This window comes from Capra hircus, chromosome 27, assembly GCF_001704415.2.
Source record: "Capra hircus breed San Clemente chromosome 27, ASM170441v1, whole genome shotgun sequence".
In the NCBI taxonomy this organism is placed as follows: Eukaryota; Metazoa; Chordata; class Mammalia; order Artiodactyla; family Bovidae; genus Capra; species Capra hircus.
In genome coordinates this window covers 24,153,282-24,171,768 of record NC_030834.1, presented here as the reverse complement: position 1 = coordinate 24,171,768, position 18,487 = coordinate 24,153,282, and the positions used below count along the sequence as shown (strand labels likewise).

General features: G+C 36.4%; 1 protein-coding gene across 4 annotated transcripts in view; it reads right to left on the bottom strand.

Annotated features, from left to right (window-relative positions):
• Positions 1-18,487, bottom strand: part of TUSC3 (tumor suppressor candidate 3) — a 240,898-nt gene that overhangs the window by 75,483 nt on the left and 146,928 nt on the right. For 2 of the 4 annotated variants that reach the window (XM_018042012.1, XM_018042013.1), the window contains exon 6: positions 15,657-15,746. The exons of the other annotated variants lie outside the window; for them this stretch is intronic. In XM_018042012.1, the coding sequence (XP_017897501.1) occupies positions 15,657-15,746 (90 nt within the window). The remainder of the gene's footprint in view (positions 1-15,656; positions 15,747-18,487) is intronic. 4 annotated transcript variants of the gene reach the window in all.

Here is an 18,487-nt window from a genome sequence, read left to right as displayed (position 1 = left end):
AAGCCTTTGACTGTGTGAACCACAACAAACTGTGGGAAATTCTTAAAGAGATGGGAGTACCAGAACACCTTACATGCCTCCTGAGAAATCTATATGCCAGAAGCAACAGTTAGATTTGGAGATGGAACAACAGAGTGGTTCCAAATCGGCAAAGGAGTATGTCAAGGCTGTATATTGTCACCCTGCTTATTTAACTTCTATGCAGAGCACATCATGCAAAATGCTGGGCTGGATGAAGCACAAGCTGCAATCAAGATTGCAGGGAGAAATGTCAATAACCTCAGATATGCAGATGACACCACCCTTATGGCAGAAAGTGAAGAAGTATTAAAGAGCCTCTTGATGAAAGTGAGAGAGAAGAGTGAAAAAGCCGGCTTAAAACTCAACATTTGGAAAACTAAGATCATGGCATCTGGTCCCATCACTTCATGGCAAATAGATGGGGAAACGAAACAGTGAGAGACTTTATTTCGGGGGGTCCAAAATCACTGACTTCCCTGGTGGCTCAGACGGTAAAGTATCTGCCTACAATGTGGGAGACCAGGATTCAATCCCTGGGTCGGGAAGATTTCCTGGAGAAGGAAATGGCAACCCACTCCAGTATTCGAACCTGGAGAATCCCATGGATGGAGAAGCCTGGTAGGCTACAGTCCATGGGGTCGCAAAGAGTCGGACACGACTGAGTGACTTCACTTTCACTTTCAAAATCACTGCAGATGGTGACTGCAGCCATGAAATTAAAAGATGCCTGCTCCTTGAAAGAAAAGCTATGACCAACCTAAACAGCATATTAAGAAGCAGAGACATTAGTTTGCCAACAATGGTCTGTCTAGTCAAAGCTATGGTTTTCCCAGTAGTCATGTATGGATGTGAGAGTTGGACTGTGAAGCAAACTGAGCGCCGAAGAATTGATGCTTCTGAATTGTGGAGTTGGAAAAGACTCTTTGAGAGTCCCTTGGACTGCCAGGAGATCAAACCAGTCAATCCTAAAGGAAATCAGCCCTGAATATTCATTGGAAGGACTGATGTTGAAGCTGAGAGTCCAATACTCTGACCACCTGAAGAGAAGAACTGAAAAGACCCTGGTGCTGGGAAAGACTGAAGGCGGGAAAAGGGAATGACAGAGGATGAGATGGTTTGATGGCATCACTGACGCAATGGACATGTTTAAGGAGGCTCTGAGAGTTGGTGATGGACAGGCAAGCCTGACATAGCACAGTCCATGGGGTCGGAAAGAGTTGGACACAACTGAGTGACTAAACTGATATTATCACATATATAATAATGGAAACATTTCTTTTTCATTTTCATATGAGGCTTGAGATAGTTTGTATAAAGTTACCAGTTGCAGGACTTCCAAAGAACAATAAAATGGTATTGCATTCTATATGTTATCTTACACATTTTAGGTATTATTAAAATTTTAAAAAACATGTACCATATAATTTTGAGGAAATGAGTAGAAACCTTAGGTATTAGTTTGCATATCCAATTAAATTGAACCTGACAGGTATGTACCTCAAAATAAGAACAAGTGGTGTGTTACAATTTCATATAATGGGAAAAGCATTCCTGATGATTTACAGTTTACATTTTAAACCTGAAATCGTTAAAGATTTAATAAGTTTATAGATTGCACATCAAATTTCAGACAAAATATACTTAGTGACTGCTTATTTCATAATGTTCCCTTTATGTAAAAAAAAAATACTATTTTATCTTTGAATGAAAGAAAACTATAATGTTACCTAACTTTCAGAGCTTTTCAAGGATTCTTGCAAGATCTGATGTAGGACACAATAATTCTGTTTCTCGGCAGAAATAAAATGTTGCTTTTCACGGTAAGTGTTTCTTCAGGAGAGAATTAAAGCACCTTTGCATTATTAACATAGCAACTCTGCTAGTACATCTATTATAGGATTCATTTTAGGCATGAGGCTTCTTTATAGTAGTATAAATTACAGTTTTTAAAAAGTTACACTCAGATAAAAGATCAGAAGTTATAGTAGAGGCAAGCAATATTTAAAAACTGCTTTAAAACATTTTATGGTACTTTTTTGTGAGAGTTCTTTTGTTCTTTTTTTACTTAATTGGAAGATAATTGCTTAACAATGTTGTGTTGGTTTCTGCTGTACAACAGTGTGAATCAGCTGTAAGTGTGCATATATCCCTTCCCTCTGGAGTGTCCATCCCACACCTCTAGGTGGTCACCAAGCAGCGAGCTGAGCTCCTTGTGCTACACAGCAGCTGCCCTCTAGCTGTCTGTTTTACACACGGCAGCGTCGGTATGTCAATGCTACTCTCTCCATTCGTCCTACCTTCTTGTTCCCTCGCTGTGTCCAAAAGTCTATTCTCTACATCTGTGTATTCTGCCCTGCAAACTGGTTCATCAATACCATTTTTCTAGGTTTCATGCGTGTGTGTTAATATATGATATTTGTTTTTCTCTTTCTGACTTACTTCACTATGACAGACTCTAGGTTCATGTATGTCTGTACAACTGATTCAATTTTCTTCATTATGGCTGAGTAATATTTCACTGTATACTTTGTATTTTAAAATACAATAAATCCAAGTCAGACAAGTCCCAATTTTTCAAATTGATTAAATTTTAGCAAGGTAAGGAATAAACAATTACAACTCATATAAGTAAAACCAATGGACTATTAGATATAATTATATATATAATTATATAGCTAGAAATAATTTCATAAATAATCATTTGTATACTAATATGCAGTCAACGGTCTTCTAGTGAGTAAGTAGAACAAAATTAAAGCATTATTTTCTCATATTAACCTAAGAACAGGCCAAAAGAAAAACTTTGCATGTTATAAATAGCTAGAACACAGACAGCCTTATCAGCCCAAATACAGAATAAAATGTACAGAATCCATCAGGTTTGATCATTTTGTGTGAATGTTCTTTGGCTCATTCTAGTCATTCATTCAAGTCTGTATAAATCTTATAAAAAAAGAATTACAAAGATAAGTAACATTTCAATTCTGTGTCCAAGGTAATTTCATTTTCTGAGTGGACATGATTATGCAAAAATATTTAAGATTGAAAAAAATGAATACGACAAATAACTACCGTGGCCATTCAGAATTGGAAAACTCTGTATTCATCCAAGATAAAAAAGACTTCATTCAAAAAAACAACACGGGTTTTACAAGTATAGAAAAGGAGGAATGCCATTCCACAATGATAATATTTTCAGTAAAAGAAAATGTGCAATGTCTTCATTGTTAACAAGAATTTAACAAAATACATCAGACTGGTTTTCCTACGTGAGTCCTATTCCTTGGGCTATTTTACTATTTAGCTAAAATGACACCAAAAGTTTAATAATAATATTTAGGGGGAGGGAAGAAATGAGTTAGAGAGAATGCAGGAAGTGGAACACACACAGAGAGAGACAATGATTTTATTGTTACTTCAAAATATTTAGCATGATGTCTCCAAAATAATTGCGCATTTCTCCAATGCAGACCTATTGTTTCCTTCTCTTACAGTTTTTAATCATTCACAAATTTTAGCATATGTGACCAAATCACACTGTGCCATTCTTTTTTATATGAGGGACAAAGTATATTTTGATTCTCTGTTTCGGTAAGTATATGTGACACATTTGATGTAGTGCTTAAGATTTTATGGGGAGGAAACATTAAACATATAGAAACACTAAAACTTCTTTTAATGTAACCTAATACTTAAATTTTACACAATTTTCTCATGGCTCCTAATCTTTATATGGAAAGGTGATATGAATATGAATACTAAAATAATTTTGGACTACTAAATTTCATGCAAGCTTATAAAATTAATTCTTTTTAAATCACTGATTGGCATTTTAGAGAATCAAAATATGATGATACTGGAAAATACACAATGAGTAAGACATATTATGACTTACTGAAATTTACATGGTCTTATTTTGAGGTTGGAGAGATACAACTCTAAATGCATTTTTTTCAAATTAGAATATATATGCTTATTATGAATTATGTTTAATATAATTTAATTCAATTTTATTGATAGTATGAAAATAATTTCCTTGGTTTTTAATGACCACAGGGGTCTATTTATTTAGTACATTATTCTTTACAATATACTAAATAATTTACCAAAACTGGAAAAAATTTAAATAATGCCAACCAGTCAGCAAATAACTTATCCCTTTTTTTGTGTGAGTCAATTCTCCGTGCCTTTGCTTTTTTACTCTTTTCTCAGAAATCACATTTATTCTGGATTCTCAGTGTTAGATGAAGTTTGACATCGTAAAACACTCTCATTTTGTAGTTCTATAATCCCTTTGGGTATGTGCTTTAAAGATTTTAATTACAAAATACAAACAAATCTTAGGAAGGAAACTACTTTTTTCCCACACAGTTAATATTTTTGAAAGACTGAAAATAAACTTGAGTTTCTATTTGCAAAGAAAGATTTATCTATTCAGATTTGTTTTTATTTAATACATACATAGCCTGTGTGAAATGTTTTGATAGACGGTGAGGGTACAAATCACATGGTAGTGGTGGTTTAGTCACTAAGCCGTGTCCACCTCTCGTGATCTCAGTCTGTAGCCTGCCAGGCTCCTCTGCCCATGAGATTCTCCAGGCAAGAATACTGGAGTGGGCTGCCATTTCCTTCCTTACAAATCACTCACATGGCCCTTCTTTAATTAATTGTCAGGACTGTTAGCAACAACAGTTAAAAGACAGTAAAGGAACAGTTTGGATTGGCTTCAGAAGCTGGTGTAGATGAGTGAATTTAGTATCAAGAATGCATACTTGATGAAAGTCAAAGCCAGGTGTAGAGACAGCAGAGAGAAGCAGTAGGTGCTAAAGACAATGGCAAGAACCTTTACCAATGGCCAACTAGACACAAAAAGTGTTAAACACCAAAAGAAATAAAAAGGCAAAGCTTGTCAAGAAAAAGATGCAAGGTCATAGCAACCAGGGAACTGAGGCAACAGTTTAAAAAAACAATTCAGTTTCTAATACAATGCAAAGCTTTATTGACTGAGACATTGGGTAAACTAGATTCACGCTGCATCTCTCCACTGGTCTATCAGTTCTGTGATGTAGCTGTACTATGAGGGCAAATACAGTACCTGCCACTTAATGGGCCCTCAACAAACATTTATTGGATGGAAAAATTAAGGAGTAAATACATAAAAAGGCAGAATTGCAATGCCAAACTGTCCTGTAAGTTTTCTGCATACCTTTATATTATCTTCCTGATATTTCTGTTTAAAATTTGTCATTACATGTTGACATTCTCTTTGCTGGTGGTATAGAGATGGGAATAAAACTACTGAATATCCTAGATCAGATTAACTGTGTTAGTTTAAATAAGCCTATACATTTTTCAATTTAGGACTAAACACATGTTCCTCAAAGAGGTGGCATATGTGGAATTTCTAAGGCATGAGAGTGTGTGTACAGCACTGTAGAAAGTATGAGACTACCTGACACAGAAAAAGTGCTACCTTATCATTAACAAGAGCAGGCATTTTTGCAACAAAATGCTTTTGCATGTGTATGTGGAACACAGCTCTTGGTTACATTCATAACTGAAGTCTAATACAGTGAAATATTGGGAGTGTATATGGTAAAACGACAGCATTCCTCAGGCAGCAGCTAAAAGCCAAATCCTAAACACAAGAGGCCAGTACATTTGTTTATGGTGGGAGTTATCATCTAGGCACAAGCTTTATTTTACTGAATGCGTGTTATTTGAGATTATTGTTTTTTTGTTGTTTTTTTTTTAACAGCAATTGTCTTAATGTTCCATGTAACCATACAGTTATATAGATTCCCTTTAGCTACACAGTAATGACTGTTTTTGCGATGACTTTCATGCTGTTAGGTAGGCCATTAGTACTTGACTTGGCCATTATATAGCAGCTTAATAAAGACAAACAGAACAAACGGGCAGACCAGCGTAGTGTCACCCTGCCTGCAGTGTTAATTTTCTTTCCATTCTTCGTGTTCATTTACATGTCAGTTCAATGCAGTGAAACTCTGATAACATTTTTAGATCCTGCAGACAGGTTTTATTTTACAATTAATATATGAAAATGGGAATGGTCACCAGCCTTACGAGTACATATTTGCTAAGCTGATAGCTAAATGCAGACGCAACAGCGTATGCCTCGGTCTTTTAAGCTTGTCTGATCCAATTATCTCAGTTCAGTTAGAAAACGGGACTATTAAAGCTAAATCAGAAGTTCAGAGCTGACACAGGCCCATTATATGTTGATTCTGTTGATGGCCATGAACTCTGCACCACTCTGCCCAGTGTTTCCCAAGGAGTATATATATGCTGATCCCAGGGCAAATGAGCAGTGTGGGTAGATGGCTGAGAAGCCTGCAATGCAGTCCCCTTCTGGACAATACAATGCAAAACACAGGCCCCCTTAACAGCATCAGTAACCAATCTTCTATAAGGGAACAAAATATAGGCTAAAACCATTTCAAACCATTTCTGATAGATATTTGTAAGTGTGAATAAATGTTTACGCTTTTCCCTAGAAGACTGTCTACAAGACAAACACTACATTGACTTTAAAAAATTATCCATAATTGGTGAGACATTTTTATTATTTGTCATTTTTTTTCAAAGAATGGTATATTAAAAACACCAATTGAAAACTAGGTCTCTTCATGATTTTCTCCTCTGCTTTGGAATCTACTAACAAAGAATAAACTTAGAGCATTATTGGAGGTGGTGGTGCAAGCCATCTACAAGGGTACCACCTGGTAGCCCAGCCCCACTTCCCCCAGCAGCACCTGCGTTTCTGTGTCTGGGGGGCTTTAATACCTGAGGTCCACCAATGCGGGCAAGTAATGCCTTCTCCAGGGAACAGCACTCAAACAATGACTGGTGAGAGCTGGTGTTGAGCTTAGGTCCCCTCGCCACTTGGACAGGAAGATCACTGGGTGTGCTCTACACTGGCTCCCAGAGGCCCCTGAGCAGTATTTGGCTTCAGTATTCGCTCACTGCTAGGACAGGCATCCTTTTTGACTGCCCTCCCGTCCGGAACCCAGTTTCCCACCCATCTCCCACGTTTCCTTCCTCCCTATGAACTACTTTGAACTCAGCTGTTGTCTCGGGGTCTGTTTTGGGAGGAACCCAAACTAAGACTGGAGTGTCTTCAACTTTTAGAAGTGCTTATACATTTACTGTCATACTTTATCTCACAAACACAAGGTGAGAAAAGCAGTATTAGACTCGTTTTATATAAGAAAAGAGGCACCAAGTAACTTCCCCCCAAGGACACAGCTGGTAAGAGGCAGAACTTGGGAAGAAACCAACCCTGTTTCCTTTCCTTCTGTTTCTCTTTGCTGGACATTTCAGGACAAAGACATAAAAATGACTCTGTGAGCCTGAGAGTCATTTTTACTCTGTTATGTAAGCACCTCTTTTTAAGCATATACAAAATGTTCGAGGTTAAGCCAAGTTTATTTACTAAGACAGATTACAGGAAACAACTGTAGCCTAAGCACTGACATATAAATCATATTTAGTGACGGCATTCAATATACACAGCCATCCCAAACATTAAACCATAGATCAGTGTGATCCTATGCACTCGGGTTACTTCAATTTCTAAAAAAATAATTTTTAAAAGAAAGTCATCTTTTCGGTATAAATGCTACATGGGATGGTTTTCTGGGATGCAAAATAGGGAAATAAAATTATATTTAAGGTTCTCACAGCTCTGAAACACAGCTTCTCCTCAACGCTGACCTTCGGGCCAGGTGCTTCCTCCTAGTGAGCCATAGGCGCTGCACTGCCAGAGGCTGCACGCCATGCCTGGCCTTGAACACTAGGGGCCAGTAGAGAGCGCGTGCCCCCACCTTGTGACAGCCAAAAGGAATCCAGAAACTACCAAGGGTCCTGAGGCAGGGGGTGGGGTGGGAATTCATCCCCTGTGGTATGATGCATAGTTCCACAGCCCAAACACCCCCGACTATTTCACCAGACAGCTCTAAGGGCAGCAGAGTTTAATGTGGCGTCAGAACAGAAACCATTTAAACCTCCCTTGCAATTTTACAAATGAGGAAAAGTTGAAGTCCTGGTAACAGTCATCTAACGTTATAGGGTTCCAAAGTTATTAAAAAAAAAACTTTATAACTTTGTGGAAGTGGAAGAAGTAACAATGGGCATGAAGCTAATCCTTCTGAAACATTATTTAATGCTGTTTTACAGAAAGAACCATTGTTTTTCATGTTTGGGACCAACAATGGAATCTGTTATCATTTAGCTTGTCTTTCCCAGGCTTCCATAGTGACTCAGATGGTAAAGAATGTGCCTGCAATGCTGGAGGCCTGTGTTTGCTCCCTGGGTCAGGAAGATCTCCTGGAGAAGGAAATGGCAACCCACTCCAGTATTCTTGCCTGGAGAATCCATGGAGAGAGAAGCCTGGTGGGCTACAGTCCATGAGGTAGCAGAGTCAGACATGACTAAGCGACTATCACTCATCCCACTAATAGCTCTATACAATCTTGATAGCATGAGGAAGAACAGGAGACCTCTGGTAAGATGAGACATAGGACATGAGAAGTAAAACAGATGTAAGCATACTGATGGAAACTTAAAAGAAAATTGTGAGGAAGCTCAGAAGAACAAAGAAACTATATGCCAATGTCCATTTCAATAAATTCAGATGTTAATATTATATGAATAATAGCAGTTAACAATCTCCTGTGCTTTGGGATGATTTGGGCTTAGTTAGCTTTACTTTGTAATTCTGCTGCTAGCTTTGCATTTCGATGAATCTCTATGAGTATTTAACAAGAAGGAAGGCAGATGTATATCAGGCCATCATCTTAACCCTGAAACTCTCTTTACTTCTGTTTCACTGTCATCTTTATGGTATCATCTCAGGAACATTGTTGTTCAGTTGCTCAATAGTGTCTGACTCTTTGAGACCCCACGAACTGTAGCATGCCAGGCTTTCCTGTCCTTCACAATCTCCCAGAGTTTGCTCAAACTCATGTCCATTGAATTGGTGATGCCATCCAACCATCTCATCCACTGTTGTCCCCTTCTCCTCCCGCCTTCAATCTTTCCCAGCATCACAGTCTTTTCCAAAGAGTTGGCTCTTTGCATCAGGTGGCCAAAGTATTGGAGTTTCAGCTTCAGCATCAGTCCTTCCAGTGAATATTCAGGGTTGATTTCCTTTAGGACTGATTGGTTTGATCTCCCTGCCTTCCAAGAGACTCTCAAGAGTCTTCCTTAGCACCACAGTTCTAAGGCATCAATTCTTTGGCGCTCAACCTTTTTTATTGTCCAGCTCTCACATCCATACATGACTACTGGAAAAAACATAGCCTTGACTGTACCAAACTTTGTGGGCAAAGTAATGTCTCTACTTTTTAATATACTGCCTAGGTTTGTCAGTTTTTCTTCCAAGGAGCAGGCATCTTTTAATTTCATGGCTGCAGTCACCATCGACAGTGATTTTGGAGCCTAAGAAAACAAAGTCTGTCCCTGTTTCCACCGTTTCCCTATCTATGTGCGATGAAGTGATGGGACCAGATGCCATTATCTTTGTTTTCGAATGCTGAGTTTTAAAGCCTGATTTTTCATTCTCCTCTTTAACCTTCATCCAGAAGCTATTTAATTTCTCTTCACTTGGTGCCATAAGGGTGGTATTATCTGCATATCTGAGGTTACTGATATTTCTCCTGGCAATCTTGATTCCAGCTTGTGCTTCATCCAGCAGGGCATTTCGCATGATGTACTCTGTATATAAGTTAAATAAGCAGGGTGACAATATACAACCTTGATGTACTCCTTTCACAGTTTTGATTCAGTCCATTGTTTCATGTCTGGATCTATTGCTTCTTGACCTGCATACAGGTTTCACAAGAGACAGGTAAGGTGGTCTCAGGAATGTACATAGACCCATTCTCTGTGTTAAACTGTGTGTATGTACGTAGCTTTTGTATGGTATTTATATGGTATTTTATTGATGCAAGAATAGGCCATTCAGTTCTCAGTGGCCTTTCAATCTCTCTACTTATAGCATGAATGACAAGCCTGGCATTGAATGTTCTGCATCTCCTATTTCTCCTAACTTTACAGCTTGTTTCAACAGCATTCTCTTTAATCTTTTACCTATAAGAAGACAGTTTGCTTAAATATGTGCTCTCTCTCTTTGACATGAAAACTACAAAGGGGTAGCATTTATTGATACCTATTTTTTTATAATACTCTCGATTTTCATAATGAGAACTTATTAATAATTTAAAGATCAGAAACTTCAAAAGCAAAAGCTGAAAGAAAAAGTCAAAGATTCATATTTCAAAGAATAATGAGAGGAATCAGATAATAGAGAAAAACAGTATCTTTAAACCTCTAGGGTCTTATTAGGCATTAGTCATTTTATTTAAAAAGATTATGTTTGTCAAGGTTATGGAGCTTTCATGACATTTCAGCCTTATTTAATTAGTCAATCTCCATGCAGAAAACAGTAGGTACCAACTTGAATTCATAGACTGCTCAGGGCCCTAAGATTTCCTGGAATTTCTGTCAAAAATTTAAAATAGATTTTAGCATTAATGACCAAATACTAACCCATTACTAATATTTATGTCTAAACTTTATAAATATGTATTTTAAAATATTTTGTGTAATTATTATCAACTTAAGTCTCTGAATGACTCTCAATCACATTATGAGATCCACCATTTTAATTCTGGCTTCTGCTACTTAGTCTATTATTTTTCCTCATTTGTAAAATATCTGCTCTCTGATCTCACAACATTATGCCTAAAAGGTATAAAACTAGATATAACAAAGCCAAAACCCATTAAAAACTCCCATGTTACAGGAAAGACAGCAAATTTTTAAAGTCCAGCATGAAAGAACTCACCATCATTCAGAATTTAACTTTTTTTTTTAGAAACCCAACTATTTCTAGAAACCATAGAGACATTCTGAATATAATTTTAAAGTATTAACAAAGTTAACTCACTTTACATTGAAATAATTCTTTATAAACAATTTTAATAGTTTCTCAAACCAACTATGACAAATCAAATAGTTGAAGCAAAACATTTTTGAAACTACTTCAGGAAAAATGAAAAGTTAGCATTCAATTAGTTGTTATTTATGTGTAGCACCTACCTAAAAATATATCTTTAAAATATAAATGGTTACTCAATTATGTTACAAGTATGAAAAACACAATAAAAATACTGTTTCATACCCTTACTCCACTAAATGTGCACTGGTCATCAAGAATTACTGCCAAATTACAAAATTCCTATATAAATATTCATAAGATACTCATTCTGTCATTGTATTCCACTGAAAGAGATAAATAGCCTAATTATAGCTATTCTCAAAAACACAAATACTACATGGTAATTTCTTTTCAGAAATATAGGCTAACATATGAAGAAATTACCAAAGAAGGACAGTGCTAATTTTCAAGTTGTATCTTGAAATTTAAGCACATCTATTATCAAAAAAAAAAAACCTATTCACTATTATTATTCTAATGGACAAGCATTATTTAAATTATAATTCTTTGCCAGTAACCAGTTGATGTTATAAAGCAAAGTTAATCTTCTATTTTGTTCAGTAACAGGAAAACACATTATTATGCAGATCAATTCATTAAAACAAAACTTAAACCACAGTTTTCTGTTTCAGTATATGTTGACATTAAGCATAAAAGAATGCAGGAAGGGATGTTTTTCTAAAAGATGTTAAAATTTAAAACAAGAAGAGAGCTATATACCAAGGGATGACTTTAACCTGCCCCTCTAACCTGCCTTTGTCTACACTGCTTAGTGATTAACATCTCACATTAGTCTAAAGCTGGATCCACATCTCTGGCCAAGAGCACATACAAGCAATTGATTTTGTCCAAGAAGCCTCATGTGTTTCCAAGACTTTCATGATTTTTTCCATGCAATCCTAATACTTTCTTCAAATGTAAGAAAAAATTATATTTTTTAAAACAGAAGAGGGTGGAGAGTTTGGGACAAAATTCATCTTTTTTAATATCTTGGTTATAGGTATAAGTCTCATCATTTCTGTAACTTTTGATAAGGTGCTGAAAAGATAAGGTCCTGAAAAGCTAAAATACATACATTAAAAGTTATATACACTTTCAATGTATGTATTTTTCATTAACATACAAAGGTAAAGTTTTTTTCTTTTAAAAATATAGAAAATTCTGTTTTCTTAATGTGTTCCTCTGGGCCATTACAGGACCTCTACCTACTGGCCATGCCATTCTCTACCTACAAAACAGTAATACAACAATGTGGAACAGGATAAAAAATTGCCTAAAATCAACAGAGAAAATTTCTTTCCAGTCTAATCTGAACCTTAAAATAAATGTTCCTGTCATGTTAAGGTTACTAACTGGTTTATGCTAAATAAACAGGGACATGTTGATCCTATTACTCTTCTAACTAGTGAGAAAAAATAAATGGAAAGAATTAAGATAATCCAATTTAAGAAAACATCTCCTAGTGTCTTTATAATCTTTTAAGAAAACATTTATTGAGGACCAGCTGTATGTAAGTGTAAAGATGAAAAACTCAATGGTAAGAATTTGACAAATGTATATTTAAGGATTATGATGATAAAGGAATGCAGATACGTAAATGGGATAACTACATGTTTATAAGTAGGTAAAGGAAAAAAGAATTTCTAATGTAAGTAAATGATGCATTTCAGAGGGATGGCAGATTAGGTGGCGTTTGACGATGAGCATGTTTTGATAGCAATTCTGGGTGGGATGGAAGAAGCAAAAGCAGCACATCCATAGGGGACAAGGGGCAGTACAGATACACTAACATGGAGCTTCTCTGCAAAGCAGCAGTCTCAGGATGCAACTGAAGATTACAATGGGGGTATTAGTGGAGGGCTACTTAGGATTTCCCACTGGACTGGAGATAACTTAGGTCCACATACATTGATACTTTGACTAAAATCAATGTGCTTTAGCAATGTTCATCTAATGGCCTAAAGTACTCATTTGTGAAGTCTAGTGCCCAGCATATGTTCAGTTAGCAACAGATGGCATCCATGTTGTTGTCACTGTTAGTGCAAACTTTCTTGGAGCTTACTCCAATAAACTACATGTGAAGGGATTAGAGTTTCATGATTTATCAAAGACTGAAACGGTTAAGAAGATGACAGAATGAAGGATGAGAGAATATGACACTCTAATATGCCACTTTGGCCTAAGAATTTAAGCTGCAGGCACTGAGATAGAGCAGAGATGAGATGAAGCAGATATAAGAAAAGTTCTCTGCCTTCTCCCATCTCCCTAAAAGCAGGACCTAAATTTACAAAGGTGTCCCTTCTCCTTTCTCTACCAGGAAGAACAAAGGTTAACCCCTGGAGACAACTTTAGCTCCTTATCAACTGCAAAGGTACCCGCTAAATTCTACCTGCATAGTAAACTTAAACTTTCCTTCTCCTGGTCACCTCCACATAACTGATTTTCCCTCAGTACTTTTCTTTTTGTCTTTAACAGAAGCTGGTACCTAAGCCTGAGGTCTAAGCCACTTCTAAGTGTTGTTCTTTTTTTTTTTTTTTTCTTTCCTGAGTATCTTCCATGTATACATGAGGTATACATGTTAACAGATTTGGTTTTCTTTTGTTACTCTCTTTTATTACAGGGACCTCAGCCAAAGAGGGGCTCAGAACAGGAGAGGAAAAATTGTATTTCCTTCCCCTACACAAACAAGCTAAAACATTTCATAAGGAGGTTATTTTTCATATATATTAGCAAATAATAAACAATAACAAAAAGCAGTGCTTCATTATTTTTACCCAAGGAATATTATTTTAGAAAAATATTAAGAGACAGGAATAAAAATATAAGATTTCCTAAATTTATACTTTTAAGTATCACTGACACCACAGTGATCAAATCTTTTGTGTCAGGCCCTTCTCTATGAAACAGGAATGTATCAGGGACTAAAACAGATACAAAAAAATCACTTTGTGAAGTGCTTATATCCTACTGGGGTCCTGGCAAAAGACAAACAAATGTAACACAAAATAAATAAATTATATACCATGTTTTAAGTGATAAAGGAGAAAAAATTTAAAGAGGAAAGGGTGACAGTGAGTATGGATAATTTAGGGGAGGGCAGAGAAAACAACCACACTCTAAAAAAGGACAGTCAGGAAGACTTGAAGAAAAGGGGACAATTTATTGTTTGATAATTACTTCCATTATTTTTTCTGTAAAATCTAATTCTGAATAGTTGAGATACTCAAATCACTTCTCTAAGTAGTGACAGATTTCGAAAATACATAGTACATCTAACAAAAAGCATATCTGGTTTAGAGCCTAACTTTGAATCTATATCCTAGACACCTATAGAAAATATCTGAAAATGATGACAGCAATATGAGACCAAACTGGTTATTATAATATGTAGTATTAGTGACTGCAACTCTGCTTATTTGCAACCAGTCCTTAAAACCTAATTGAGTCACCAGGGAGCATACAATAAATAAAATGAATTATATCCCTAAATTACAGTTCCACAAAGAAGTTCAAAGAAAGTCACAATCAATTTAGGAAGAAGAAACGAGTAACTTGTTAGCTTTCTTTAATATTAAATATATGTGAAGTACTGTAAGCAATGAAGAATAAACCTCACAAGCTTACATTACACCTTTATAGAGAAATCATAACATTATTTGGCACAGAATAACAGTATTCCATTCAGAACCAAATTTCAGAAATTAAGAATTTATTACCATTTTATGTGTGATTGTGTGGTACTATCGTTAGATTTTAAAAGATAATCTTATTTTTTATAATTACCTACTGAAATAATTATGTGTAAATGAAATGATATTGGTAAGTTATTTCAAAAGAATCCTACAGCAGGTAAAGAGTACTGGGCAGGAGAATACATGGAACACGGCAGGTTATGAAGTGGCAATTAAGCTTGGTGATGAGTACATAAGGACTATCATTATATTCTTCTCTCAAAAATCTGTATAAAGAAAAAACTAGAAAAAAGAGGCACATTTTAAAACAGCTAATAATCTTCAGTAACCTCTAGTACTAAGCCTCAGACACGGTATTTTGTAAAGTCGATCTATGACAATATGTGCCACTGGCCATTTCTGGTGGAAAGGGAAGGCAATAAGACAGCAGCAGTTACTAAAGTCAACTCTGCTACTGACAGAACTGCACGCCAATTCCACTTTCAATTTTGTGGCAGACTGTTCCTGGCATTCTAATATAATGAATACCAGAGTTTTTAATGATCTTCTAAACTTAATTAACTTTACCAACGCTGGGATGCTCGTTAAAACCTTTTCTATTTCCTCTTTGGGCATTACATATTATTGCCATAGCAGTCTACAAAGTTGAAAAAATAATTTATGTGTGTATATTTGGTATGGTAGGTACACTGAATTTTTTTTAATCCATGCTAAAGCAGTCCTCACCATAAAATATATATGCACATACATACATATATATGTGTGTGCATGTGTGTATGTACATAGTGGAGGAACATGAGAAAAAATGGAACATATATTTAGATTTACAAATAACCTCTTTCTTACTAAATATGAAATTTCTGACTGCCGTGTAAACAGGATTCAAGTTCATAATATTGATGCTTACAACATGCACTTACCACTTGTCCATTGTGTGGGTTTTTATGAGCATATGGTGGTCCACGGATGTGATTCCACATCTGGCCAGAAGTCATAGCAAAGACTATACACTGAAAAGACAGGGTACAGTGTTATACCATGCAAACTAAGAAATGGGGGAACACTGCAGTCTTTAAAAAATGGTCATGAAACTACTTTCAAATACCATGTATATCAGCTCATCTGTTAAAAGCATTTTCATTTACTAATTATGGGACCTTTGGTAAGTAACTTATTCTTCTGCTGTCAGATTTGGTATCTATAAAATGGTGATACCAACTATGCTTAAGACATATATTAATGACCAAATTAGGTAACATATATAAAGTATCTGGCATGGTGACTGATAATCTCATATGTCCTAACCAGAGGTAAAGTATAGTTAAAAGCATAGATGAAACATGATGCTTTTAAATAGAGCCAGGAATACTTCACAGAAACCACATTACTGCTAGATCCAGCAAGAAAAGCTATATTTGGAAAACTAATCTTAAAAATCTGAGGCAATTATGGAGAGGGTAGAGGAGAGAGTATAAACCAGAAGTCACAGTCAATCTCTGTAACTCAAATGTAAGCATGTTTTGTTTAAATCACCTATGCTTAAATTTACAAACTTGGGCATCTTTAGACTAAAGTGTGTCTTCAGGTTAAACCACTTCTGAATGTCTCAGAACTTGCCCAGCTCACTGTTTTTGAGCTGCCTGCCTCTGGCAGGTAGCTGAGATGTATCAACAAAATTCAAGGTCAGACTAAGCAATGTGACTAGGGATCTAAACATGTTAGATCTGCACAATTTGTAAAGGAGATAAGAGGACACAAAAGGGAACCAGTAGGATGGGGGAAATTACGGAGAGTTTTTAAACCCAAAGAATAAATCCAGATTCTGTTTCATAACTTCCTGGCAACCACTGCATTTCAGAAGAAACTGAAAATGATACAGCAAGATTAGAGAGATTAATATGAATCCTTTCCCTGTTTTCTTGATAATAACTTTGAACTTAACACAAGCTTCTTAAAAGCCAGATTTGACCTCCAGACTTTCCCTGGCTTGAGATATTTTCTGAAAACCAAGATTTTATAGAATACTTGCACTTTAACCTTAGAAGGTACACTAGAATACTAGGCCCAGAGTGACATAGAGAATGATGTACCATCTAAAACATCATATAAAAGTGGGAAATTGTTATATGAGAAAAATAAATTATATCTGTTTACAGAGGATCATATCAGTGATTTAAAGAATATATGAAAGTCAAATATTCTGTAGATTATAATAGTGTGAAAGGCAGAGTCTGTTTTAAAATCCAGGCAAAGATGTACCTAGTGAATAAACACATTTATAGTATAAGCAAATGACATTTTTGTTTTTATTAGACACTGTAAGATTAGAGTTCTGAATTTTTGAGGATCAAACTGTTGTAGTCACTAAATCAGCACTAAAATTGTATGTATTTCCGGTTTTACTTTTACCCATCTATATTCCTTCTCTTTTACTGCTTCAATTGATATTCCTAACTGTGGTGGAAAAATGCATGATCAAGTCTGTATTTTAGAAGGATGGTACTAGCCACTGTGGAGAACAGACTGGGGAAAAGTGTAACTTGAGGCACAGACATCAGTTTGGAGGCTGATACACAAAACCGTTTGTGAGACTAGAGTGGCCAATTCCATGCCTATTGTTGTTCCTTGTTCAGTTGCTAAGTCCTGCCCTACTCTTTGCGACCCCGTGAACTATAACACACCACACTTCCCTGTCTTTCACTATCTCCCAGTGTTTGCTCAAATTCAAGTCCACTGTCATGTCATCCTCTGTCATTCCCTTCTCCTCTTGCCCTCAATCCTTCCCAGCATCAGGGTCTTTTCCAACGAGTCAGTTCTTCCCATCAGGTGGCCAAAGTATTGGAGCTTCTGCATCAGTCCTTCCAATCAATACTCAGGGGTGATTTCCTAGGACTGGCTGGTTTAATCTCCTTGCTGGCCAAGGGACTCTCGAGAGTTTTTCCAGCATCACAGTTCAGAAGCATCAATTCTTTGGCACTCAGCTTTCCTTATGGTCCAGCTCTCATATCCATACTGACTACTGTGAAAATCATAGCTTTGATTATATGGACCTTTGTTGGCGAAATGGTGTCTCTGCTTTTTAGTACACTATCTAGGTCTGACTCATTGGAAAAGACCCTGATGCTGGGAAAGATTAAGGGCAGGAGGAGAAGGGGACAACAGAGGATGAGATGGTTGGATGGCATCACTGACTCAATGGACATGGGTTTGGGTGGACTCTGGGAATTGGTGATGGACAGGGAGGCCTGGTGTGCTGCGGTTCATGGAGTCACAGAGTCGGACATGACTGAGCAACTGAATTGAATTGATCTGAACTGAACTAGGTTTGTTGAGGCTTTTCTTCCAAGCAGCAAGCGTCTTCTAATTTCATGGCTGCAGTCACCATTCACAGTGATTATGGAGCACAGAAAATAAAGTCTGTCACTGTCCTTTTCATCCAAAGTTCATCCACTTTTCATTCATCTATTTGTCATGAAGTGATGGGACCAGACACCATGATCTTTGTTTTATGAATGTTGAATTTTAAGGCAGCTTTTTCACTCTCTTTCACCTTCATTAAGAGGCTCTTTGGGTCCTCTTTGCTTTTTGCCATTAAAGTGATATCATCTGTATATCTGACATCATTGATATTTCTCCTGCCATATTGATTCCAGCTTAAGTCATTACTTAAGCATTGTAACGACTGGCATTTTGCGCGATGTACTGTGCATATAAGTTAAATATGCAAGGTGACAATAAACAGCTTTGACGT